Consider the following 27,490-nt stretch of genomic DNA (forward strand, 5'->3'; position numbering starts at 1 on the left):
TATCAGTTTCCTTTTATGTTTTTTCATCTTTGAGGGTGGGATATGACCTTGTATTTACCCACCCCCCTGGAGCCATGAGCTGTTGCTTGGTTCCCCCCAACAAGAGGGTGCTCTGCTGGGCTCACCATGGCACACAGCTGCTGTTCTTCCCTGTGGAGGTGCTGCCCAGTCTTCCTCCACCTCTAAAACTTGTCCAGTGAATGTTTCAGAGGAAAACACCCCCCCATGCTGCTGTTTAATGATGTGCTTGGAAATCATGGAATTGCAGAATGCTTTGGGTTGGAATGGACCCTTACCTTGGTCCAACCTCCACCTTCCACTGGACCAGGTTGCTCCAAGCCCCATCCAGCCTGGCTTTGACCACTTCCAGGCATGGGGTATCTGCTTGTTTCTGAATGTTTTGTGTTGCTTCTGCAGCTCTTCTCCCACAGGTGCTGTGGTGCTCTGCAGAGCAAACCAGGACTCTGCTTGGAGCATCCCCTGGGGCTCCTGCCCAGCCTGGCTGTGGGAGCTTCAGTTCAGGGGTTTTTATTCCCTTCAGGACACAAGAACAGGGGTGTCTTTGTGGTAATTGATTAAAAATTTCCTCTAAACCATTGTGTCCCCTCAGCTGTGCTCCCTGTGGGTGTGGGATGGAGGGTTACTGGAAATGTGGGATGGTGTTTAAGGTGAACACTGCCAGGGCCCTTGCAGTGCTGGTCTTGGGCAGGCCTCACCTGCTGCAGCCCCCCAGCCCTGGCTTGGTCTGGTGTGGCTGAGGAATTTGGGTCTCCTTTGCCTTCCCTCCTGCCCCAGCTGGCCTCAGTGTGGAGGAGGAGGTACAAGCTGTGCAAAGCTGCTCTCCCTCTTCGGGGTTTGGGGTGTCTAATAAAGGATTCCAGTAACTCTGGATCCATCAGAAGGCTCAGAGACACACTTTGCCTTTCTGTCCCCAACTATTCCACAGAACCTTGTGGGAACTCAGTAAATCTGAGCCCTTTATCCCTCTACAAAGCTCTAGGAATCCTGGCTGCTGGGGAGCTGGTCACACAAACACTGTGTGCTCCTACAAGCCTCCTGTTGCACAGATGCCAAGCTGCAATCAGGTATTTCAGTTCCTCAGCTTTCACTTTCCACTTCTCCTCTTGTGTTCCTAACCAGATGAGCTGTGTCACTGCAGCCCTGAGGAGTCTGGCCACCATTCCTCCCCACATCCAAGCCCTGCTTTGGATGAAATTGCCTTTAATCAATAAAGGGAATTGTGAAACTCATTGCAGGAGATGCATCTTCATGAATCTGTTGCCATTTGGGGTCACCAGGCAGGGAACTGTCCTCTTTCCTTCCTCACAGCATTTCAGATATTTCTTTGTGCCTTTGAGAATGTTCCTCCTTTTCCCTTCCTCCTTGTATCTGTCTGTGATTGTGTTTTCTGACCAGCATTCATAATTTCTCAAGGAGTCCGTGCTCTTCGGATCACCCTAAAAAGAACCCTGAAACCAGATGTGAACAACCTCAGAGCTAACAAAGCACCTCACTAAGCAGTGAGTGCATTTCTCTGTGGTATCGTGCACTGTCACAGGTTTCTTAATGTCCCTGCTGGAGTTAGGTGAAAAATGGAAAATTCACTGAAAAACTCCCCCTGTGTTCCTTTTTACCTGTCCAGCACAGGGATGGTGATGGGCTTTGGGAAATATCCTGGGTGAGAGCTAAGGAGCAGCTTTGTGTTTGCAGCTGGAGCATCCCAGCTGTGCTTCTGTGTCCCTGCTCCCGGCCCAGCCCTTCCAGAGGCTCCTGGAGCAGGAGGCTGGGGCAGGAATGAGCTGCTCTGCTGCTCCCCCTCCTTCTCCCACCTCCTCTCCTCCAAGCTCAGCCCCTCTCCCTGCTCCGGCTGGAGCCACAGGTTTATCTGGAGGCGAGGAGTCCCTGCTCTGTAAGCTGAGAGCCCCGAGGAGGAGGAGGGATCTGCTGGACCCTGGAGGAGAAAGGGTTTGGCAGCCTGGAGGAAAGGGAGAGAGGCAGAGCCTGGGCACCATGGCTGGAATCGCTGCTCTCGGGCTCCTGTCCCTGTGTCAGCTCTTGGCCACAGCATCAGCTCAGGTGAGAAACCTCATTTGTGTCTCGTGCTCAGGGGGAAACCCGTAAGGGTAAAATTGAGTGTGTGTTGTACCTGTGGGGTGAAACGTGGCAATAGGCAGGTATTAGTCTGAAGTTTATTACAAATGAGATTTATTACACCTGGGTTTGTACCTGTGTGGGTAGGTGTAAGACCTGCTGCTTTCTGTTTCTATAGAAGTGGTGTTTTCCCATCCAGGACTGCAATTATGAGAGGGGAAGCCTTGGAAAGGGAAGATGTGTTAAGAGAAACAATTTGCTTTTACAATGAAGTAACAGATCTCCAGCGAAACTGATCTGATCTGGGTCTTTATCTGAATCAGAGTTTCTTACTCATTCCCTCAATCAATTTTCAAATTTTACACTTAGAGCCTGTTTAACCCTTGCTCACTTGAGACATGAAGCTGCATTAAACTTCCCTGTCTGGTGTTAATATTATTGTCTGGGGAAGTGACTCCTCAGTGAGATTTTCATTGTTAGTGAGGAATTTTCACAGCCTGGCTTGGGAATTCAGAACTCTGCTGTGAGCAGAGCTACTTCTACAATGAAACCTTTGTTCCCTGAAGCTGCAGTAAGCTGCTCTCTGGAGCCCTCTCCATACAGAAGTCATTTATTGGACCTTTCTCTCCTTCCCCCACCTCAGACCTTTCCAAAAGCCCAGATTTTCAGGGGGCACCCTGCTCAGAAAGGAGACTTTCTTCTCCAGTCTTCATTGGTGTCTGCCTGCCTTTGCCATCACCCATCAAACTGGGGCTATAAATTCATTATTTCTACCAAGCACTTGGGCTTTGCATTTCCTCCTCTGCCCAACCCAAAACGTGCCTGTAGTCAGAACAATTTCCTATCCAACAAAACCTCTTTGCTCCCCAGTGACCAGTTTGCACTCCCAGTAGAGTAAAAGGAGCTGGGGATGTGCTCAGTCAAAAGGGTTTTCCAAAGAGCCTTGCACTGCTCTGGAGCCCACCCAGGCTGGCAGGGGGTGCAGATTCAGGGTTAAGCTGTAGGATTTTTGCCAATGATTTCTGATCTAGCCCGTGTGTTCCTTCTGATGGAAAAACAAGCTCTTGTCTCTCACTTTTCCCCAGTCCCTTCCAAGAATTGGGCCCCAAGGCCCCCCTGGACCTGCAGGACCCCCTGGACCATCTGGCAAGGACGGCATTGATGTGAGTGGGGCAGGGCAGGGCTGGCTGGGCCAGGGCTGGGCAGAGAAGCTGCTCCTGCTCTGCAGATCCTCTGGGCATCCCTGGGGGAAGGACCTGGGAAATCCTGTCCTGTTCTGTAGGAGGCTGAACAGCCCGTGGGGTGCTGAGCAGGTTCTCTGCAGGATCAGGGGTTTGTGACCCTGCTTGCAAAGTGGAATATTTCTCTTTTTGTGCAGAGGTATGATGTGTGTGGGGTCAGGGCACGTTCAGCAGTTCAAAGACAGATTTATGTGATGCTTCAGAGCATCTCCATCTCTAGAGAGGCTACAAGAGACTCAAATATGCAGCACTGGACACTGCTTTTCTCTTTTTAGTTTTATTTCAATATTGTCATCATGGTTTTCCCTCACTTTGGCACAGGATGTGTCAGGATCTGACTCTTGTGTTGCCAGACCTGAGTTTGTAGTGGCCCAAAAGGCAAATAAAATGAAGAGCCCTTGTTTCATCAGGCAGCTCTTTACACCTCCTGCAGAGGGAGAAGACTACATAACCCAGGACTTAATGGAGGAGAAAATCTTGTTCTGTTACTTTTAATTCGTGTTTCCATAGAAATTAAAAATATTGCTTCTGTGCATCTGTTGGATAAGGACTGAATTGTGTCCTGTAGTTGGCAGTGGATAAAATGAGCATCAGATGGACCTTCAGCAAGACCACATCAAATGCAAAATCTGGGTTCCTGCTTCGATTTCCAGTTTGAGCAGCTCTTGTCTCTGTGAGCTGCCTATGGAATAGTGCAGGGGTTTTTAAAGCTCATCTGAAGTGCATTTATTGGAATTGGGCCCTTAAGCAACCTTGAAAAAATCTATTCATTCCATGCAGGTCATTTTCTTTTGAATAAGGAGGTAAAAAAAAAATAAATGTATGCACTCCCTGGTACATGGTGAACAAGGAGTGTTTGTGCCTGCAGTGGGGAGCTTTCCCTGCAGCTCCTGAGCCAGGCTGGGCTGAAGAGAGAACCTCATTGATTTCCAGCTGCTCCTCTGAGTGTCCTTTTGGCTAAAGGAGTCTGTGTTCCTGGGAATCTCCCTCTGGTTTTGTGGTTCCGAGAGAGACGTTCAGAGCTGGCACCTCGGCAGCTTCCAACTGGTTTTGGTGGCACCATTTTTTGGTGGCGCCAGTTTTTAGTGGCGCGCTTTTTGGTGGGGCTGTTTTTTGGTGGGGCTGGTTTTTTGGTGGGGCTGGTTTTTGGTGGGGCTGTTTTTTTGGTGGGGCTGTTTTTTTGGTTTGTGTTGGTGGCACTGTTTTTTGGTGGCGATGGTTTTGGTGGCGCTTTTTGTGGTGTCACAAAAGGCTTCAGGGGACACTCCAGAAGAGGACAGAGGGAACTGGTTCCAGTTTTCAGCAGGGCATTGCTGTGGCCAGCACGCTTTGGGAAAGGCTGGCTGTGATCCACTGTGGAAGCAAAAAGAAGAGTTTGGGAAGGATGAAACCCTTCAGACTTTGAGTTTCAACTTCTGCAGAGAGGAAATGGAAAAGAAACCCCATAGCTGTTCAGTTCCTGCTTTCTACAGGATATTTAACTCTGGAGCAGCACCAGCATGGTTCTCATTGCTCTTGGAAGCAGGAGCCCAGGGAGGTGTCAGTCTTGTGGACCTTTACCTTTTATCCACAGCTAAAAGCTTTGGAAGGCTCCCTGTGGGACAGAATCAAATAACAACATCTAATTAATGAGAAGAACTTAGCCCTAATTAATCAAAAGGCTGGGTGAAGTGTTTCAGGTGCAAAGCCCTGCAGTCCCAGCTTCAGCCTGGGGTTTTGGCTGCACAGAAATAATCTCTAATTTGAACTTGAAGCCCATCCCTTGCATGGATAGAGGATGTCAGGTCCCTGTGCAGGTGAGGTGATCTGGCTGCCCAGGAAGGCTCCAGGATGGACAGCAGGACATGGAATCCTTTCAGGGGTTGCACAGGAGGAGATGCTGGGCTGTGCCTGGTGTTGAGCAGTCACACAGCCTCCTTCTGAGCTGCCCTCTTTGTGTCAGTACACTCCAAAAAATGATGGTAAATAAAATTCCACATTTTCCTAGTGCTGCATGGGAAGGGTCATGTGGATCCTGAGTGGCAGTGTCATTATGCCACTGCAGAGTGAAACTATTTTTCTTTTGTTGCTGAGATTTTTTTCTTAAATTGCAATTGAAATTTTTCTGCACTGTATTCCTGAACTCTGTAAGCCACTCCAGCCAGGTCAGTGTGACAGGTGACCTTGGATGAAAGTGCTGTGGAAGTGCTCTGGGTATCTCTGAGCTGGGTGCTCAGCAGTGTCCTACCATCAGCTGTGAGCACTGAGAGGTGCAGAGCATGCAGCTGAATTATTCAGATCTCCTTGGATGAACTCCACCAGCACAATTTCTCAAAGGTCCAGCTTTCATCCCTGCCTTTCATGGGGAGCTGCAACATTAAGTCCCTCTGAAATATTTTATAATTAAAGCCTTTAACAAGCTTCTCGTTTCATACCCAGTAACAAGCAAAATCTCTCTCCCAAGACTAGAAACAGCATGTTTTGATGGAAAGAATTAGTGACAAGTTCCTGTGAATTATTTCTGGAGATGTAATTCCCTAAATTGCTAATAAGCAATTGTCACTTTTCAAAAATCAAGCTTTTTTTTTCCCCCCTCTGTTTTCTGTCTCCTGCCTTGACTTGCTGAGAAAGAGAAAACTTCCCCATGGCACCAGGGGAGCATTTCCTTTTGCTGACAGCCCTTGCTCTAATTCCCAGTGACCTGGCATTGGGGGTGCATGCCCTGATTAGGCTTTGGATTCAGCTCTCTGAAGTTCTGGGGCTCCTGCAGGGTCCTGCAGGGTTCCACCACCACAGGATCAAGGTTTAAGATGGTCCTCAGCATTTTTTTATTCATGCTGTGACCTCCCTGTGCAGATTCCCACCACAGAGGAAAGGAGAAATGCAAGGGGCTGGCAGTCCCAGGTGCTTGAGGAAGGAGCAAACCACCCCTGCAGCCCTTTCCAGCTGCCTTTTCATTCCCAAAGAACTGCTCCTTTCATTTCCTGGGCAAGGAACTTTCCCCAGCCTGCTATGATAAAACTATTTATGGAAAAGCTGTGGGCAAAGGACACTGAAGGAGTTGCTTCAGCCAGTCAGAGCATAAAGATGCCTCTGTTCAGGGCCCCTCTGGTCAGTCAGGGGTGCAGGACATAAATCCTGAGCAGCTCCAGGCTGGAAGGATTTGCCCCCAGCCCTCCCAGTAAATATAGAAACCTGCTGTAAATCCCACAGCTCTGCATTCACCTCCTGCCCCATGGTGGGAGGGATGGTGTTTTATTTCCAGCCTTGCTCTGTTAATAACCATCCTTCTTCCACAGAGATTTTCTCCTCCCAGGGCTGCCCCTTCCCCTCTGCTCACCCACAACAGCTCTCACAATATTCAGTGCATTTACCCTAAAGCCAGGAAGGCAGGTACCCTCTGGACAGGGACACAAAGTGATTTTCTGTGGGATGAGTTGGAAACCAAGCTCCAGTCAAGCTCCTGCTCTTCACAAATGTTTGCCTCTTTTGGGGCCTAACAATAAAATACAAATTTTTTTCTGGAGTCCACTCTCACACACATATGAATGTCAGTATAGGACATGAAAGAACACAAGCGCACACCGCTGCTCTCAAGGTGAAGAAAAGGGAAGTTTATTTTCTGACTCCAACATTTATAGTTTTCCAAAAGTGACAGTGGATTGGAGGGTGACAGTGCCACCTCTCCAATGACACCAAACTGACAGTCTATCAAATTTCTCCTGCTCCATAAAAGAATGCAAAATAATGAGTTATTTACAGAAAGTGTGCGAGAAAGTTTGTTACACGAATGTCAACATCAGAAGGCTTAGAAAATCTTAAAAAATCAGGGTGACATCTGAATGTCGTTACAACTGGTTGAGCTGGAAGAAGTGATTAAAGACTCACAAAATGTTGTCTCACAAACACCTTTAATGCTGTTCTTAAAAGCTTCTTTTTATTACAGTAGAGGAAAAATTAGAGTGCTTTTGAAATATTGTATGAAAATTGTGTTTAATGCAGATTGTGCAATTGGATTAGGTGGAAATCAGTTGGGGGCTGTGCTTGTTTGCTTTCCCTGTCCAAGTTTAGTCATATGAAGGAAATCATTGTAGACAGTTGTTCATTCTTCACTTTGTGGTGTAATCCCCATCTCCTGGCAGTGCCACAGCTCCATACTGTGCCCTGGAAAGCTGAGTTGGTCCCTGTGTCACCAGGAAGATGTTTGGAAGCTGTGACACCCATCCAGATTCCTCCCTGCCCCATTTGCAGCCATTCCCAAGGGGAAATAAATTCTAACCATGTCTGGAAGGAGTTGAAAGTTCAGGAGCAGTGGTTCTCTCCGGGGGCTGGGGATGTGGATTTCCCCAAATCTGCCACTGCAGGTGTTAGAAAAGGCTATCCAGGCTCATCCTGCTTGGGGGGCAGCAGGTTTAGAGCATCAGCTCATGAGACTGAACCAGGTAAATCCTGGAGGGGGCACGAGGAGAGGTTTGAGTGCAGTTGGGAACATCCTTGTTGGAAAAAGTCAGCAAAGCTTCAGCACTAATGCTTTTTCCTCTTTCCCCTAGGGAGAGCCAGGCCCTCCTGGTTTGCCAGGCCCACCAGTAAGTATTTCCTGCTTGATGTTGACTTCTCCCTCCTTTCAAAAGGACACAGGACACGAGCTGGCACTTCCAGCCTTGCTTTCCTCTTCACCTGCCACAGAATTCCCAGGGGTGGAGATGCTCAGGGGACAAACACATTCTCCTGCTTGGTTGCTATCGGAGAAACAGAATGAAAGTTAAATTAATGAATGAGATAAATAATAATAATGAGATAAAGCCTGTGCATCACCTGAATGGGGACAGGTGTCATGGCACCAAGGCACATGACATTTTTGGTCATTTTTGGCACTGCTCTGAGTCTGCTGCAGCCCCTCAGCCTGACAGGGGTGCCCAAACCTGTATCGGAGAGAGCCCTTTGCTCTGGCCACTGACTGCATCCCTTCCCTGCTAAGAACACCTTGTGAGCACGTGGGAATGAGCCAAAGCACTGAAATTTAGGATTTGGATATGGATTCACAGCAAGATTCACCTCTGTTCATGGGATTCTCCCATGTTGCATGGTGTAGGATTAACACATCAACAAATGAGCTTCCATCCTTGCATCCTTGCCGTGTTTCTCCTGTTGTTTTGTTATAATAATTGACTTATAATTGACTTTTGTGATAATAATTGACTGTTTACCTCATGTAGGGGCCAAAAGGGGCACCAGGGAAGCCTGGAGCTGCAGGTGAAGCTGGATTGCCTGGCCTTCCTGGAGTGGATGTGAGTATTTGTCATCTTCTCTCAGGCTTTTTAAACCCTTCACCCAGGCAGGAGAGTTTTCCTGATATGTCTCATCAACTTCTCTGTGCCTACTGGAGAAGGAATGGGATTCTTGGACCCACATCTGTGTCCTACATGTCAGGAGAAATTGAAGGAGAAGCGACTCTGGGCTGAATTAAGGAATATGAGAACAATTTTGAGATGTGTTACTGACAAGATGGAACTCTGTTGATATTTTGGGTTTTTTTACAGGGTTTAACAGGAACTGATGGCCCACCTGGCCCAAATGGGCCTCCAGGAGACCGTGTGAGTACCTCATAGATCCTAAATCAATTAAATGCTCATTGTCACTGAGTGTGGGGATGATTTTCACATTCTGCAGTAGATTGGTGATATTCAAGTGCTGATTCTGATGTAAACCCTTGCAGAATATTTGGATCCTTGAAATGCAGCTCCAGGTGGGTTTTCATTAGGCAGGGCATGAAATCCACATTTCTTTCACGTGGCTTTGAACCTGCTTGGGTTGCCTCAGTGGTGGCTGTACTGGGGATATTTCAAGTATCCAAAAAGTTTCTTGAAGCAGTCAACAGTCTCAGTTGTGAAGTTTATCAAAATGAAGTTATTTTAGCCTGTTTTGGCAGTCTGAGTTGGCAGATCTGTGTTGTTTATAATTAATGCCACTGGGTATTAATTGTTTGAACTTTTGCCTTTTATTATTTCTGGAACTGTCCATATGGTTGCATTATTAGTTGCCATAGTGTTCCCCAGCCAGCCTAGCAAGAAATAAGGATTTTTTCTGCTTTCTGCATATTCTAGCTCTGCTGAGAGGCACCACAGGGACAGAGGAACAGCAGCCAGAGATGATACAGATGTCCTTCAGATCACCCACAGTCATCTCCCCTCTCAGGCCTCCCTGTGACATTAAGGAATAATCATTAATGAGCCTCCCAGCACAGATTGTGATCCAGCATGGCTCTTCTCCTGTCTCCCAGATGGCAATATGGGGCTTGTGTCCACAGCTGGCTTGTTGGCCTCTTGGACTCAGGGCTGCAGTGATGGGCTGGATTTCTGTCCCCTGTTCAGTATATCCCAATAATCCACTTGTGGGCACAAGGACTTACTGAAATCTAAAAAATCTGTGAGTTATTTAAGGGGATGAGCAGTACAACCATGTACTGTACAGATTCTGTCACCTGTTTAGTATATCCCAATAATCCACTTGTTGGCCCAAGGACTTACTGAAATATAAAAAATCTGTGAGTTATTGTAGGAGATGAGCAGTACAACCATGTATTTGTGATATGCTCCTCTTCCTTTGCCGTGTGACAGGCAAAGTCTGTGTGGCCACTGGCCAAGCTCAGTGGCAGAACCCAAATGTCCTGGTCACAGCTCCCAGCCTGTGTCCATCACCACCACCACCACAAACCCCACTCCTGTTCTGCCCCTTGTGCCCATCTTTCTCCCCAGAGATCCTGGCCACTCTCAGACATTCTGTGGCAGCAGCCCAGCAGCATCTGGGAACAGATCCCTGATTTTTAAAGGAGGGAAGCTCAGGAGCACCGTGGGAGGCTGTGAGCAGTTCTGAGCCCTGTTTGGGGCTGGGTGGCAGTGCCCACCTTGGCACACAGCTCCTGCCTTGCAGGGTGATTGAGCAGAGGGGTTTTGGGCACAGGAATTCCTCTCTGGCTGCCCCAGACAGGCAGAGCTCGGGTTTGCTGGGCTCTCCCATTCCGTGTAACTCAGTCTGGCAGCATGGGGCAGAGCTGGGACCCCTCCTCAGTTATGGGAGCTTTTCAAGGTCACTGGTCCATCTGGGAAATTGCTTTAATTGGTCTGATAAAAACCTGGGGAAAGGGAGGGCCTCTGAAAGCTTTGGCATTCCAAATGGAGCATTGTTAGCCCAACTTGCTTTTTTTCCTCCCTGTCTTGTAGAACATATCTCAGTCTTGCAGGACTCACTGAAATAAGCTGTTTACTTATTGCTGTGGGTTTGAATTCATGCTTAACACTGATTTCTTCAAAATAAGCTTAAATTTTTCAACTGGAGTGTCTGAGAGCAAAGCTGTTTAGCATAGGGAAGTGGGCTCACAGAAGCCACTTTTCAGTAATGATTTATTGCCAAATATTTCCAGAAAGTTTTTTATCTTAAATATTTCCTGCTGCTCTCAGCACCCATTAGCTTTTCTCCTGTTTCTGCTTAAAGACTGATTAGATCAAGTCTACTTGTTTTTTTCCATTTTAAAACCCCTTTATTCTTACCTGGGTCCTGACCTCCATGTTAGGTACTGGTGTCCTTCATTGCAAAGTTCTCAAAGGCCATTTTGAAGTTTGTTGCTTTCCAATGAAAGCAATAAAGAAAACATAATTACTCACTTCTATTTATGAATGTCATAATAATCAAGTGTTTTCTATGCTCCATAACTGTCTATTCACAGAGTAAATTGCTACAAAATGAAAAATTACGATGATAGTGTTTTCTAATCAAAACAGAAAGAACATTGTTACCAGGAGAACGAGTCGAGTCACACAATGTTATTAAAATTGAGATGTAAATTAGAGTCTCTCCTTTGCCTTAAGGCAGTAGCATCAGCTCGTTCAGGGATTTCACAATTTCTTACCTTACCAGGAATGTTCACTGCTGCATTCTGCACCTTACACCCTCCAAGGAATCAGAATTAGGGAGCAAAGGGCCGAAGTTTGGCATTTTGGGTGCTCTGCCATCTTTCTGGCCTGTTGTATAAAGCAGAAAGGGGGGATGCAGCTGCTTTCAGAATGAGGGTGCAAGTGAGGGGGTGCCAGAAATGCAATGTTTTCCTTGCAGGAGGAGATCCCAGCTGGTCCCTTACAGCCACAGCAGTTGTGAGGATTTTTATCCTGCAGATAAAAGTGACTGGGGCAGAGCAGAGTGACCTGCAGCAGGAGAAATGAATGAGCTGCCATTCACAGCACAGCTGATTTTATTGGATTACTGTCCTCTGCTCACAAGACCACTCTTAACAAGGCCTTGGGTCCTCTGTGTCTTTCTCCTTAAGCTTAACAAGGGAAAGCATTTCTAACCTCCTTTGGCCTGATTTATTAAAAACTATGGATATTGATCTAATACCGATATCCAACTGTGACAGACAAAAACTCTCTAGCAGTTTAAAGTTAGAAAGTGGATGTTTATTGTGGGATAGCTCCCAAATACACACTGCAATTTACAGGTGATTACAGAGTCCTTTTATCGGTACAAGTATTGATTTACAGGTGATTACAGAGTCCTTTTGTCCATACAGGTATTGAATACCCAAAATACAAATGCATATTCACGACTTTGGTACATCCCATTCCCCACTTCGTATGGTAATCAGTTCAAAAGCTATTAAGCATCTGTAGTTTGTTCCTTGAAATGGGTCGGTGCTCCCTTTCATGGGGAGGGGTCCCAAAATGAGGAAGTAAATGAAGTCTTCCTCGTTCTGACCTTTTCAATGCAAATATGACAGATCTCTCTGTGTCCTTATCTTCAGTCAAGCAGGAGCTTCTCAGCTTCAAGAGTGACTTAATTCCAGTCTAAGCCCCAGCCAAGCCTAAGAGTGGGAATGCAAACTGGGAAAAGGAGATGGGGGAATTGCCAAGGAAGCAAGGGAAGAAGCAGAAGCTGCCAAATCTTTGGCTTTGCTTGAAAGGAAAATAAATGGATTAATAAAATTTGCTAGAACAAATCCAAATTCTGTTAATAGTTTTAAGAAGCTTAGTAATTGGATCTACAATGTGAATGTATTATGAATGAGAATATTTCAAGTAGATAGAATTCAAGTTATGAACGTTTAGATATTCATGGAGTATATTTTAGATATTCATCTGAGGCCAGCTGGGACTTCCAGAGTAATTATCCATATATTTTTGTCCTTCTGTCCTGCCTCTTCAAGACACTGCTGGAGTTTCCCAGCAAAGATTGATGTCAAGGAGAGCAGGCCTTGGTGACTCCCCATGTGGAGGTTCCTCTTTTATCCCTGCTGATTTTTATCCTGCTTTATTCCCACAGGGTGCACTGGGACCTGCTGGGCCACCTGGACCTGCTGTAAGTGCCTCCCAGAGCAGCTCATGTGCTGAAAATGTCAATATTGTGCCAAGAGAGGATGGGAAGCTTTGCACCCCAAGCAAAAGGATCAAAGCCTGAATGAGTGAATATATTGTTTGGAATGTTTAAATGTGTGTGTGTGACCTGTTCAGGTAGCGCAGACCTGCTTTTATTCTCTGAGGTTCTCTAAAAGCAAACCAGCTTGGGATACAGACTGACATTTCAAATGCTATCACAATTATTAGACATTATCTAATGTCTAATCAAAATTAAAAGGAAGAGAAAAAGGAGAAATATATAAACTGGAGTATTTTCTTCCTCTCCATGTCCCACCCTTGTGCCACCACACATCTCTCTTCTCACAGATGTTTCATAGGTAACAGAGATGGAAAGGGAATACAAATTATTAGAGGCAGCAAAAGGATTCATCAAAACTCTGCTCTGATTGCAAATTATAATCATTATAATGGGGCAAGGGAGTGATAAGGAAACTTAAAACAAAAAAAAAAAATTAGCAGCATTTTTCCTGTGTGCCCATTTTCTGAGTGATCTTTCACTGTTTCAAATGTTGTTTTCAGGGCAAAGGACTACCAGGACCTCCAGTAAGTAATAAGATTTTTTTTTTCAAAAAAAATATAAATTAATATTAATAATTAAAGAACTAAAAATTATAAATTAAGATTATAAATTATACACCTTAATTTTATTGGATTTGATTGGATACCCTGAGTGTTCCAAACCCACCCCAGGGCTCAGGTCCTTCTGCTGTGCCAGGAGTCCTGCAGATCATTGACCCTGTGGGGTTTTTATCCTGTCCCCACCCTGGGGAAGCTGGATTGGTGCAAACTCAAGGCTCAGCAGCCTTGCAAGCAGTGGGAGTGACCAGCCCTGGGGCAGCTTTGGTTTGGTGGGCCCCTGGGAGCTGCCCTGTGCCTGAGGGATGCAGACTGGCAGTGAATTCCAGGGGAGTTTTTGGAGTAAAAAGCAAGATGTGCATTGGGAAGCTGCTGGTGAGGCGCAGGTGGAGCTCCTTGGGGGGAATGGAAAATGGGGACAGCCCAAGTGATGCCTTCAGTTTGAGCTTTCGTGTTTTCCTGATTCTGTACTGCATTAGTATGGAGCTCTGAATTTCATATGAAGTGTTAGCAAGTTCCCCTCTCAGTGTAGGCAGACAAAACAATCCTTTTCCAGCCCCAGAACCAAGGACACCACTGCAGCTCCAGCCCCAGAAAATGCGAAAACAACAGCGAATTGAAGGGAGCAAACTGGGAGGGTGGGACTGCATCACCTGGAGCTGGGACTGGACATTTACCCCAATATGGAAATGGATCAAAACTTATAAAAGTCTGAGAATTTGTGACCCAGGATCCATCTTGCGTGTAGCCCTGCCAGGCTCTTGCACTGCCCAAGGTGCATTCTTTGAAGGCCTTTTAATAAATGCCAATTTTGTTCCTTTAACTCTGTCCAGCCCCTGTTCCAGGCAGCCTCTCAAGGCATCCCAGCTGCTGGGTACCCCAGGTTTGGGGTGCCAGGGTCAGCACAGATATTAAAGCTCTTCTCTCTGTCCAACAGGGGCCTCCAGGACCCAGTGGGCTCCCAGGGGGACACGGATTTCGGGGCCCTTCTGTGAGTGTCTCCCACCATTTAAACCTCATTTACTGAATGTGCCACCACCGCAGAAGAACGAGTGTTTAATTTTTGTCTCTTACCTCTCTCTGAAGTGATATTTTGCTAGCCACCCCCCACATCCCCTTGCATTTACATTGAAAGGGAATTCTTACTGTTTTCCTCTCCTTTTAGGGACCTTTTGGTCTGCCAGGATTCCCAGGGCCTCCTGGACCACCCGGGCCTCCTGTAAGTTGAGACTTGCAAATAAATGTGAGAAAATTCTTGGGGAGGGGGAGCCTGGAATTTTCTTCTTGCTGCACTTTTCATTTGTTGCCCCTGCCATGAGCACTCAGCAAACACCATGTCCTGAGGAGAGGGCTTTTCTTCTCTGGGTGTTTGATGGTGATCTCCTGTTTGTTATTTGTGCTCTGTGTGAGGAGGCACCCAATGAACCCCACCTTTATGGCACACAGGGCATGCGGAGGGCTTGCTGTTCTCTCCAGCAAGGTTTTTGTGCTTGCTTGGATCAGGATCTGTGCTTGCAGGGCCAGCAAGGGGGGACTCTCAGTCAGGTCCCTGTGTGACCGTGTTCACAGGGGTTTCAGGTTGAGGGAAGAGATGAGGATCTGACTGCATGTTTCAGAAGGCTTGATTTATTATTTTATGATATATATTATATTAAAATTATACTAAAGGAATAGAAGAAAGCATTTCATCAGAAGGCTAGCTAAGAATAGAATAGCAAAGAATGATAACAAAGGTTTGTGGCTCAGCCTCTCTGTCCAAGCCAGCTGACTGTGATTGGCCATTAATTAGAAACAACCACATGAGACCAATCACAGATGCACCTGTTGCATTCCACAACAGCAGATAATCAATGTCTACATTTTGTTCCTGAGGCCTCTCAGCTTCTCAGGAGGAAAAATCCTAAGGAAAAGTCTTTTCATAAAAGATCTCTGTGACAGTCCCTGCTTTGGGTTTGCTGTGCCTCTCTGCAGCGTTGAACAGTGGGACTGGGGGGTCTTTCCCAGAGTCAGGATGAAGCCAGGCACAGCTGCTCTTCTCTAATTGCTGCCTTCACCACCTAAGGCCCAGGAATCTTCCCTGGCATCTCCAGGGATGGTTTCAGCCCTGCTGTGTCTGCTTTTGGGGCTGGTGCAGCTCAGAACTCTCCAGGTTCAGGGCAGCACTTTGGGTCTGTGTGTGCCTTGTGCTGATGCAGCTGAGCTGGGTCTGCAAAAATTGTCCTAGAAATTGTGTTTCCTCCTGGTGTTTGCCTTGTGTTTAAAAGCCACCATTCCCTGAATTGCAGGGTCTCCCAGGTGCCCTTCCTGACGGCGGTGGAGACCTTCAGGTAGGTTTTACTTTATATAGCATGGAAATATGTTTTGGTTTAATCCCTGATGTGACTTTTGGTAGGCACAGCTGGGGGAGTGTCAGACCATTTAACATGCACTGTTTAGACTTGCAGGAGTGGGTTTAAACCACCTTATCAGGATGCACAAGTGTGGGGTGTATGTTTCCTGGACTGAAATGTTTATTCAAGGAGGCAGATGTGCACTGGAACAGATTTCCCATTGAAGCTGTGGCTGCCCCATCCCTGGAAGTGTCCCAGCCCAGGCTGGACAGGCTTGGAGCACTTTGGGACAGTGGAAGGTGTCCCTGCCCATGGCAGGGGTGGAATGGGATGAGTTTTAAGGTCCCTTCCAACCCAAACCAGTCTTTGATTTTCTCCTCGATTTTTGTTTCCCAAAATGCACATCTTGCATGCATCCTCCATGTGCTAAACAAGTCCAGCATTTGGTAACAGACAGCAGCTTTCCATGCTTCCAACCCTGCTCTGCAAAAGAAAGGCAGAGTGTGCAGCCCTGTTTGTTCCCAGGGATGGTGGCCCTGGTTCCATGGACAGGTTTGGGCTTTGTTTAGGTTTCCTTCCTCAGCAGAAAGCCCTGATCCCTTTCTCGTGGGGGAACCAAAGGAGTGTTGGGTCCAGGAATGATGGAAGTGACATTTGCAGATTCCACAGCTGTTGTTGTGACAGCTTCTCTGGTTTCCTAATTGGCATGTCCCAAAAAAAGCTCCGAGTCAGTTTAGACTGCCTGATGGCACATCACATGGCAGTTAATAGGAAATGGTGCTATTTCTGCATGTTTAATTTAAGTTACCCTGTGGAATATACTAGAAAATCATACTAGAAAATCAAATTTTTGCTACAGAAGTGCTGCCTGGAGTTGTATTAAAAGAAAAAAAAAAAAAACCAAACAAAACGAAAAACAAACCAACAAAACAAATTGAGAGCTATTTGTAAAATTTCAAGACTTTGGCCTTTCCCTCATTAAATTTCCAGTCAAGCTGGAGTTCCCACCAGGGGCTCATCCACCCCTGGACATCTGCAGATATCAGCTTATAGGCATTGGGTTTTTATTGGTGCCCTTCAATTAACTCTGATGCCTGTCCTTGTTTCATTTAAGGAGTTGGCTACAGGAAATCAATAGGGGTCAGTTAATGCAGAGGATTTGATATGATCCTAATGATTTAAAGAAACTGATCCAGCTTCATTGGGTTCTTCAGCATTTTGGGCTGTGGACACTGTCAGCCTTCAGAAAGGCTCCATGTTCAGAGTGGAGTAGGCCATTCATAAATCATTATTTTGTGTGGACCTCTAGGACCCTGTTCCACAGGGGAATGTTGGTCAGTCCATGGTGCTGTGACTCCATTGGATTAAGTGAATTTAGAACCAAAATCCACAATCAATTTTTCACCTCCTGGATGAAGCCAGCCTCCCTGGGTGTGCTGTGTGCCTGTTAAACCAAAGTGTTTCTGTTCCCTGCAGTGCCCAGCTCTGTGCCCACCAGGTCCCCCAGGCCCCCCTGGAATGCCAGGCTTCAAGGTAAGGAAACATCACCTGCAATTCCAGATCTGTCTCCCAAAATAAACATCACTATTAAACTGTATATTAATTTTATATTAATATATAATTTAAGTTTAATTATATCTAATTAAATGTATAACAGTAATAAATATTCATCATATTTAATATTAGGAATATTTATAATAATAAATAAATAATATATAATGTAAAATAATTTTATAATAATATTTAATTTAAATTTATATTAAGTAATGTGTATAGATATAGATATATATATAGATATATATAGATATATATAGATATATATAGATATATATAGATATATATAGATATATATAGATATACAGTCTCTACATATAGGCTCCACAGCTCCCAAAGCAGCCATGCTTTTGCATTTATTCCTCCAAATGACATTTAACCCTCGACACGGATTAAAAACCCCTGCAAGGCCACTGGGGCAAAGCTGATGGACAGGAACAAACAGGAGCAGAAATTCAGAGCTGCCTCAAGAACCAAGTGCTGAGAGCTGGAAAAACCTCATCAGCTCCTAAACTGCAAAATGTAACTTACATAATTAATATAATACAATTTAATTGTTGTTTTTATAGCCAGTGTAGCAGTGGGCAGATTTATGTTTAAATATTTTAAAGAGAATTATTTAGTTGGCCTCTGGTATGTAAATTTTTAGCTCTCAGGAGTTAAACATCTCCTCTCTGTCCCTTCTATGTCTTTGCAGTTATGGACTCCAGCAGTGAGACAAAGTAAAAAGTGATTCGAGTTCTTTTAGCAGGATTTAGGAGTTGGCAGTGAGTTGAGAACTCCTGGGAAATGCTCTCAGTTCCTCCTGAGTGACCTTTCCCACCTTCCCTGCCTGCCTGGGCTCTGCACTGAGTCATAAATGTCATTACAAATACAAAAGGTTTGGGGATAGCTGCTCAAAATTCATAGCTCATGCAATGGAAAACCCAGTGCAACTCTCCAATTATGATGCAAATGGTGCCCAGGACCTTGGTTGTGGTGAGGAATAACATCTGCCACGGCTGGAACGAGCCTGGGTCTCTCCACAGCCCCAGAACAGAGCCAGGACTCAAAGTGAGTCAGAGCTGATGAGAGAGATCTCAGTGGGACGTGGATTTCTTTGAAAGCTTGATGATGCAGACGTTAAAGATGATGTAAAAAGGGAGGTTAAAAATGCAGAATGGAGTGACTCATCCCCATTTCTGGGGTGATGGGAGCTGAGTTCTGGTCCCTGGGTTTGAGAGTTGCATCCAGGCCATGAGCTTGGTGCAAGTCACTCTGGAAAACCAAACCTGGGCATTTTCAGGATCTGCATCAATTCTGGTGCCTGACAGCCTCCCCCAGGAGGGATATCCGTTCACAGCACACCTACAGACTGCTTTCCCTCAAAGTCATTTGGGAGGTGGGGTTCAGGTTTCACAGCTGTGTCACCAAACCTAATTTTGAAACAAGACTCCATTGGGATGTGAATAATCATAACTCTTATTTCTAGGGACACACTGGTCACAAAGGGGAGCCTGGTGAAGTAGGAAAACAAGGAGAAAAGGTAAACTTAAAAGTAACAGGGGAGGATTTTTCTCTTTAATAACACCTTGAAAAAGAAATAAGGGGTTTTTTCAAGGAGGCAAGGAGGAATGAGGCTGTTTCTGAACAAGGAGCAGTTACTTTGGCTGAAGTGCATTGGGTTCCACTGCTCTCCCTCTAGGACCATGTGCTGACTCCCCAGGAAAATTCATCTTTCCAAGGATCATCATGTTAAAATCAGTCTGAATTAACAGCTATTCTTTGCCATGCAGGGATCTCAGCTCAGGAAAAGCCCTGCTTTAATCACTTGGATGAATTCCTGACTGATAATCGCTTGGATAAATTCCTGCTTTAATCACTTGGATGAATTCCTGATTGATCTGAATGCTTGTGCACATAGAAATTGTCTGTAACGTAGAAAAACATTCTGAAGAGAAATCTGGGAGGGAGAGAGAGGGAGCTCAAGGAGGAATAAGATGGGGCTGTCCCTGGCTGTGTTTGCTGCTGTCCCTCCTCCTGTCTGATTGATTTTTCTGTCCCAGGGTAACCCTGGCCCTCCCGGCCCTCCAGGGATTCCCGGCGGTGTTGGTCTGCAGGTAACCCTTCTCCTTCTCCTTCTCCTTCTCCTTCTCCTTCTCCTTCTCCTTCTCCTTCTCCTTCTCCTTCTCCTTCTCCTTCTCCTTCTCCTTCTCCTTCTCCTTCTCCTTCTCCTTCTCCTTCTCCTTCTCCTTCTCCTTCTCCTTCTCCTTCCCCTTCCCCTTCTCCCCCTCCTTCTCCTTCTCCCCTCCCATGGCCTTGTCATGTGGACTCACCTTGGTTACACAAACACTGATTAAGTCTGAACTGATTTGTTTCCTTAATTAGGGCCCAAGAGGACTGAGAGGCCTCCCTGGTCCAATGGGTCCAGCTGGCGACAGAGTAAGGAAAAAAACTGATTTTTTTTCCTTTTCCTCTCCACCACCAGTTTGTGTTTTGAGAGGTGCCAGTGGCACTTGTCCTTACTGAATCCCACTGGGAAACTCGCAAAGGTACAAAGTGTGGGCAGTTCCCTGAAGCTCCTCCATCAGAACAACCTCCAAAGTCAGGAATTCACACACCCAAGGGACTGGCAGGGTCAGCCCCAGCCAGACTGAATCATTCCAATCAAAAGGCAGCACTGACAGTGCTATAGAATCTTGGGGAAAAAAACCCCACAAAACAAAAGAGAAACATTTAATGAACATTTCACTTTCTGTCTGTCTCTTTATAAGAAAAAGCCAAAGAATCACTGATGGACAAAGGTTTTCAGGACACAAAAAGGCTCCTCAGTGAGAACAGGGTCAATCTCCAGCTCATTGAGGCTTTGGATTCCTGTCACAGTCCCTTGAGCAGCAGCCCAGAGGCTGAATGGGTTTGAATTGGATGAAGTCATGCATTTATTTAGGATCAAGAGTGTTATCAAGATAGCAAGGCCATGAATGCTGTCAGTATCAGAGGCACAAAGGTGAGGAGATCCAGAGTGAAACCCTTTGTTCAGAGTGGGATTTGTCTGTCCTGCAAACCAGCAGGAGATACAGGGCTGTCTTTCCAGGGCTTTTGTGTTTTCTCAGGTTGTGGTGCAAGGTGGGGATTCTGTTACTTCACCCTCTGCCAAGCCCAGGCTCACAATGATGTCTGTCTGTCTGTCTGTCTGTCCTCTGCAGGGTGACATTGGATTCAGGGGCCCACCTGGCATCCCAGGACCTCCAGGCAGAGCTGTATGTATCCCACTGGATATGCATCCCAGGCTCTCTGTGGCCCTGCCCTCCACAGCCTGGTTTATCCCTCCTTCCTGAGCTCTGCTGCCAGTGAGCAGAGCTGTGCTGCCCACCTCCAGCAGATTATTCCCTTTTCCCTTTCCCTCCACTCAGAGCAGTGTTATTTTACCCGACCCAGACCTCACCTCACCCAGTCTCCCTTTGCCATGTCCCACACCAGAATAAATTCACCACATTTCCATTGCTCTCTGTGCTTCACTGCCCTTCCTTGAGCACCAGTAGTTGTGGGCAAGCCCTGGAGAAGGGAATATCCATTAATTTTGGAGGAAAAATCAACCCTTTTGTGAGCTGACATCCCTTGAGCCTGCTCTGTTCCCAGGTGCTCTCAAGGATTTTTTTCTCCAAGCAGGAATAACTGTGTGTTGAAGATGCAATCCCCATCCTTCTGCAGCAACACCCTCTGGGGACCCCTCCCTAGCCTTGCAATTATAGAAGAAATTCCTGCAAACTAAAACAAAATGAGGTGCTTTCTCACAAACCTTTTTTCATTACAGCCAGCAGGATCTAGGCAGTAAATATTAAAGCTTTTCTCCCACTCTGTTTCTGCTTAAAGAAATTGCTTCATTAAATGAAGGGGAAGATGGTCCCTGCCCTGAGGGGTTGTTGGCAAGGTCCCTGCTGCAGAAGGGGTGTCAGGAATTGGGGTGTCAGGAACTGGGGAGACACTGAGAAAGGGCAGCCCAGCTCTCAGGGCACTGTGTGTGCTCACACCTCTGCTGACACCAGCAAACAGCACAAAAACCAAAGCAAACAGCACAAAAACCAAAGCAAACAGCACAAAAACCTCCTCATTTCACCCCAAAGCAGCAATCTCTGCCTCTGTGTGATGAAGATGCTTAATGGCTTTTCCTCCTCTGTCACAGGGAGACCAAGGGAGCAAAGGACCTCAGGGGTTCCGGGGGCCCAAAGGTGACACTGTAAGTGCAAACCCCCTTTGCTCCAGTCCAGAGACTGTTCCACAGGTTTATTATGGCTTGTGCTCCCTTCATTTGCTTGAAAGGGATGGAAGCACCATCTCAGAAATGAGATGTTTGACTCTAAGGTGTCCAAGTGCTGCTACAGCCTGGAGCACAGGGAGCAGATCTGACATTTCCATCCCTTGAAATGATCAAGGATCTTCCCAGGTGTTATATCCAGCACTGGGCTGGTTTCCTGCTGTGTCCCAAACCTCCAAATTTATCTGGACAGAGAGGACCCAGCTGAAATGGAATGGAATGTCCCTACAGAATTTGAGTGTTGTCTTTGTTGACTGTTCTTCAGGTTAATTCATTCAGGATTAATTGTTATTTTCTAGGGTAAACCTGGACCAAAAGGAAACCCAGGGGCTCGTGGGCTCATAGGAGAACCTGTAAGTGAGTTAAGCAGGATGCAGGTCTTGCTGTTGGTCTTGCCTACAGATGAGGAGATCAAACAGAACAGGCAAAAATCTGCTCCTTGCCATTCCTGCTGTCAAACTCTGCTCTGTGGTCTCTGTGCAAGCCCAGCTGGGCTAAGCCACAGCTGTACTGCTGCTAATGAAAATCTCCCAGCACAACTGGAGCTGGACTCGTTGCCAAAATCTTCTTTGATGTGAGTTTTGCAAACCACAGAGCCTCCTCTGACCCAAACCTGTGCTGTCCATGATTGCAGGGGATGCCTGGCAAGGACGGGCGGGATGGAGCTCCTGGACTCGATGGTGAGAAGGTTTGTAAAGTCCTGCTTCACACTGCAGGGACGGTTCCTCAGACTGCAGTTCCCCTCAGGAAGCTTGGCTGGAAAGCATTTCCTTCTAAAAAGTTTTCTGGTATTGTCACTAGTGAAGGAGAGCGAAATTCTCCTGTTACTTAATCCTGAGGGAACTCCCTAAAGAAGGAAGGAGCACAAATGATGAAAACTCAGCTGTGCCCCTGGGTTCAGTGGTTCCTGCTGGCTGACTCCAGGCCCTCAGAGATGCCTTTTCAGAGCTGATTTCAATAGCCTGGAGACAAGGTGCTGTCAGGGGCTGGTTGCCTGGTCCCTGAGCAGAGCTCCTGCAGGAACATTGAATGTGATGCCAGGGAAACTCTGGGAGCTCCTGTCCAGTGGGTGCTCACTCCTCTGGACACAGCAGCTCTGGGTCCTGTGCACACAGGGAGGGAGAAAAGCACAAATGCCTGTGTGGGAATGCGTCCCCTGCCTGTGCCAGGCCATTCCCTGTGCTGGAGGATCCCTCCTAACCTGTCCCTGTCCACAGGGTGACGCAGCTCCCGTGGGTGCTCCTGGAGAGAAGGGGCCAAATGGACTTCCCGTGAGTATGGAGCAGGACCTGCCCCCCCTGGGGGCTCAGTGTGCCTGCAGAGATCCCTCCTGGGGACAGAGCGGGGTCATTCTGGGGCTGTTTCACAAGGAGCTCTAGTCAGGCCAAGAGGAAATGTGTAACAGCTATCTTTTATGAAAAATCCTTTCTTTAGCATTTTTCCTCCTGAGAAGCTGAGAGGCCTCAGGAACAAAATGCAAACATTGATTATCTGCTGCTGTGGAATGCAACAGGTGCATCTGGGATTGGCCCATGTTGGTTCTTTCTAATTAATGGCCAATCACAGTCAGCTGTCTCAGACTCTCTGTCCCAGACACAAGCCTTTGTTATCATTCTTTCTTTTTCTATTCTTAGCTAGCCTTCTGATGAAATCCCTTCTTCTATTCTTCTAGTATAGTTTTAATATAATATATATCATAAAATAATAAATCAAGCCTTCTGAAACATGGAGTCAGATCCTCATCTCTTCCCTCATCCTCAGACCCCTGTGAGCACAGTCACAGAAATGCACTTTTCCCACCCTGCAGACAGGGAAGGAGTGTGCCAGACAGTAATTCCCTGCCTGTTGGCTTCTCTGACTCTTTGAAGTCTAAACTTGAGAGGGATTTTCTTTTTCACATCCCACTGATGTGCATCCCTTATGGAGGGAGGCAAGATCTCTAATACCCTGAGCTCTGTCCCTGCCTTACTCCAGTGCTTATTGGCGAAATGTTTCATCTCCCCAGACTTCCAACTATGTAAAAGAGATCAAGTATTCCTTTCTTCCTGCATCTGCAGAATACTTTGAACTCCCCTGGAGAGAGGTTTCTGCAGTGCAAAATGTTGCTGCTGCTGGTCCATTTGCACATCCCTGCTCTTTGCTCTCATGCCAAGGATTTGTGCTCATGGAGCTGCAAGGGCAGCAAGAGAGACATTGAAATCATAATTTTCACAGTGAAAGCTGCAGAAGTTCTAAACCTTCCATTGCTTCAAGCGAAGGTTGCTCCTTGTGTGTCAAATCAGACTAGAATAACAAATTTAATAACTTCACTTCTTCTGACATTGCTTTAATGTGATTTTTTTTTTCAGGGTCTGCCTGGAAGAGCAGGTATTAAAGGCTCAAAGGGTGAACCAGTAAGTGAATCTCTCTAATGATGGGGTCTGGTAGGGAAAGTGGTCACAGCAAGACTTTGTAGCTTTGGGGGACTGGGAGGACTTACCCCAAAGTGATGTATTCTGTATTTCTGCTGGGGCTGAAGAGCTGAAATTAGGTAAAATAACTGGGCTGGCACCTGGTTCAGTAAAGACACAGCAGATCCACAGGAGAGTCATCAGTGGTTTAGAAAACCTCATCCTTTTGTCACAGTCCCAGGAGGAGGTTTGGTCTTTGTGAAGCAAAAGGCTGAGCACCAGCAGGAGCAGAATGATCTCATCTTGCCTTCTGCAGATTTTCCCTCACCTCAGGAGAAAAACTTCCATGGAGCTTTAGATTGACACCTACCTGTGAGATTAAAGAAAGCCTCAGGCAGACCAAAGCACTCCAGCACAAAGATGCTCTGAGAGGTGTCTTTGTCCCTCTCCTTTATGAATTTTTCCCTCTGCATCATTATTGCTGCTAATGCTCAGGGAGGAGAGCAGGCTGCAGGAAGGTGGGGCAGGAATCTCCTCTGCTGTGCAGGAGGGAATGGGATCCCCTGGCATCCCCTGGCCCCTGGTGCCAGGAGAGAGTGTGCAGCTCACCTGTCCTCTGGTGCTGTGGGCTTTGCCTCAAATCTGTAAAAGTTTAAAGCTGCTTTTATTTCCTGATCCAGGTTTTAACTCCCTCCTCCTGTTGCTGCTTCAGGCAGGACAGAAATGACTCCCTGAGGTGCTGCTGCCCTCACTGAGTGTTTGCTTTGTGCTCTGCAGGGCAGCCCTGGCGAGATGGGAGAGGCAGGTCCCTCTGGAGAGCCAGGCATCCCTGTGAGTGCCCACATTCCCATTTACCATGGGCTCTGTTGGTGAATTTTAAACCCAGCTGGGGAGGGGGAGCTCACGTGCTGCTTCCTTGCATCAATAAATCTCCCACTGATGCAGCACCTGCAGTCCCAGGGGGTTGAGCACTCCAGGCATTGCACAGTGGTGTGAGCTGGCTGGGCAGGGTGCTGGGCAAAACCCACAGCAGTGGGCTGGCAGAGGGGCCAGGGGGGCAGGAGATGGGGGCTGAGCAGCCTGGCATGCAGGAATGTGTCCCACAGGGCTGGGGAGGGTGGGTTTGGGTTTAGGGGGTTTGGGTTTGGTGGGTTTGTGCCTCCTGAAGGTCACAGCTGCCTTTGGTGTCCCTGCCAGGGCGATGTTGGCATCCCTGGAGAGAGAGGTCTGCCAGGACCCAGAGGAGCAACTGTAAGTACAGAGCTGGCTGAGAACCAGAGAGGTGCCAAAATAGGGTTGGGATGGGGGGTCACTCTCTCTCAGTGGTGTCTCTGGGGAGTTTTGGCAGCACAGGAATTCCTCCCCAGGCTGGGTCAGGTACTGTTCTCACTGACAGCTCCATGCAAACGCCAAGGGATCCCTCCCATTTCCCTTGGCAGAGCAAAGTGCAGCTGCCAGGGGGTTTGTGGAGCTGCAGGAGGGGCTGGGCACTCAGCAAGCCCCTCACTGCACAGGAACAGGAATGTTCTGCCCTGCTGAAGTGAGGATTAGGGAAGCACAGCTTCACTGCTGCAATGGACTTGGCCACCAGCACATGAACCTGAAATCCTCCCCAGTGCTGCATCCCTTTCCTTGCAGCACTGCAGAGGGATTCCCTGCAAAACCTGAAGCCGTGGATACAACAAAACTGGGAATAACTGCATGGAGTCCCTGCTCAGTAGCAGAGATTGTAACAAATAATACCAGGAGGGTAAAACCCTGATTTTGATCCCATTACTGAAAATGCTTAGGTACTTTTTCATCTTGTCACTCCCAACTATTTCTGCTGTTGGGGCTATATCTGATCTTCCAGTGGTTTCGTTGGGTTTTTTCTTTTTCTTTTCTTTTTTTTTTTTTTTTTTTTTTTTCCCCCATCTTAATCTCATTTTGAAATCCAGGAGCCTACAGCAAGTCTAATATGATTTCTGGTACGTGCCACTTGGAAGAAATTGAACTGCATGATTTATTGTTTGTGAGCAGCTTCTGCTTTAACTTCCAAGCAGAGGGAAATCAGCTTTAGAAATAAACTGTATTAATAATGTTTGCTTTTATGTCTGCAATTTTTCACCAGAGTGGCTGGCCTCACAAAAGGTACCACATTATTGCAGCCAAAAAGCAAAAGCAGTTGAGCTGATTGTGTTGGTGCAGAGTTTTGACAGGGGTGCAGTTGCAGCTGAACCCATGGTTATGTCTAACCTAGGCTTCTCATTTCTGATTTGTTATATTAGAATCATAATTTATTTGTTAAGAGTGGGCTGTTCCAAGAGAGGTGCAGGATTTTTCCACTGTTAAGGCTTCTTGACACAAAATAATTTGGGTTTTTTAGCTTTTTCTCAGAACCTGTCAGGTCCCGCCAGCTCCCATCAGCAGCTCAGCAGAGCCATTTTTGATGCAATTTAACTCAACTTCCCTAAAGCTTTGTATTTATAACTTTTAAAGTTCCTTACTGAATTACAAGCGAAAGGCAAAGTGGAAAGCAGTAACCACAAAAATACCTGAGCAGTTGTTCAGCTTTTTGAGGCTGGTGCTGCTTTATGTCAGTGGCCAGTCTGGGGTTTATTTGTGTCCCTGAATGCTCCACCCAGCAGGGATGGCAGAAAGGAGCCAAAGCTGCAGCCCTGCCTCATGACAGAAGCTTGCTGAAGGCATCTATTTCAAGATGACAGTTTGCAAAATGAGATTTAAATGCCTAAATTACTTAGGTTTTTTTTTTTTTTCATCCAAGATCTTTATTGGATATGTGATTTTTTTTCTCAGGAGAAAGCAATAGAGACTCCTAATGGTAACATTCATGTTCTGTCTGGTGAGCTTTTAAAAGCCCTGGCAGCATAAAGTGCTGCCTTTTTGTGCATTGCTGGAACCAAGGTGCTCAAACAAATGGATGCAATTGCCATTTTTCATTTCCAAGGGCCTGTAGCACATGTTTTGCAGTAGTTCCTTGCAATCAATTAAAAGCAGAATATTGGGACAGCAGATCCCTCTAATGGATGCTGTCTGTGCTCTGGCATGCTGCCACTTTTTGCTGTCCTTGATCTCTACTACTCATGAGCATGGCATGCTCTTAAGCATTGATTATCCAAATAAACCTTTCTGTTAACAACAATGCAATTAACAAAGCTCAGCAAACACCCAACCAACTTTGCAGGGGCTGCAGCACAGATCTGCCCACTCTGCCAGTTCAATGGCACAGCTGACTCACCTGGCCCCAAATGTTCTCCTCACCTGTGCAAACCCAGGGCACCACAGGGAATAAATATTTCTCTGTCTGCTCAGGGGCACCCTGACCCCCAGGGCAGCACTGACTTTGACCCTCATTCATGGAGAAAGTTTCCTAAACTCCAGAATAATCTAGAATCCACAAAAGTGTGAAACAGATTACAGAGAGTAGTGTAGGTATATCACTGGGTGATAAACTTAGGTTTTGGGATTTTTAGTATGCTGTGGATGGCAGCAAGATGGAGGGCACAGGGTGTCGTCCTGGGCTTCTTCTCCATGCTTCTTCTTCCTCCTTCTCCATGGGTTTGGGTGGCATTTTGTAATTGGGCAGAAAAGTCCCCATTGCAGCTCTGTGGGATCACTTATTGGGTTA

General features: G+C 46.6%; 1 protein-coding gene across 1 annotated transcript in view; it reads left to right on the top strand.

Moving 5' to 3' along the window:
* Positions 1-2,010: 2,010 nt before the first annotated feature.
* COL9A3 (collagen type IX alpha 3 chain) overlaps positions 2,011-27,490 on the top strand; it is a 36,088-nt gene continuing 10,608 nt past the window's right edge. Inside the window, exons 1-22 of the mRNA XM_058036228.1 lie at positions 2,011-2,076; positions 3,177-3,254; positions 7,862-7,897; positions 8,528-8,599; positions 8,852-8,905; positions 12,624-12,659; positions 13,238-13,261; positions 14,232-14,285; positions 14,460-14,513; positions 15,580-15,621; positions 17,101-17,157; positions 18,650-18,703; positions 19,224-19,277; positions 19,546-19,599; positions 20,364-20,417; positions 21,341-21,394; positions 21,772-21,825; positions 22,107-22,160; positions 22,690-22,743; positions 23,821-23,865; positions 24,640-24,693; positions 25,060-25,113. Of these exons, the coding sequence (XP_057892211.1) occupies positions 2,011-2,076; positions 3,177-3,254; positions 7,862-7,897; positions 8,528-8,599; positions 8,852-8,905; positions 12,624-12,659; positions 13,238-13,261; positions 14,232-14,285; positions 14,460-14,513; positions 15,580-15,621; positions 17,101-17,157; positions 18,650-18,703; positions 19,224-19,277; positions 19,546-19,599; positions 20,364-20,417; positions 21,341-21,394; positions 21,772-21,825; positions 22,107-22,160; positions 22,690-22,743; positions 23,821-23,865; positions 24,640-24,693; positions 25,060-25,113 (1,158 nt within the window). The remainder of the gene's footprint in view (positions 2,077-3,176; positions 3,255-7,861; positions 7,898-8,527; positions 8,600-8,851; positions 8,906-12,623; positions 12,660-13,237; positions 13,262-14,231; positions 14,286-14,459; positions 14,514-15,579; positions 15,622-17,100; positions 17,158-18,649; positions 18,704-19,223; positions 19,278-19,545; positions 19,600-20,363; positions 20,418-21,340; positions 21,395-21,771; positions 21,826-22,106; positions 22,161-22,689; positions 22,744-23,820; positions 23,866-24,639; positions 24,694-25,059; positions 25,114-27,490) is intronic.

This window comes from Melospiza georgiana, chromosome 17, assembly GCF_028018845.1.
Source record: "Melospiza georgiana isolate bMelGeo1 chromosome 17, bMelGeo1.pri, whole genome shotgun sequence".
In the NCBI taxonomy this organism is placed as follows: domain Eukaryota; kingdom Metazoa; phylum Chordata; class Aves; order Passeriformes; family Passerellidae; genus Melospiza; species Melospiza georgiana.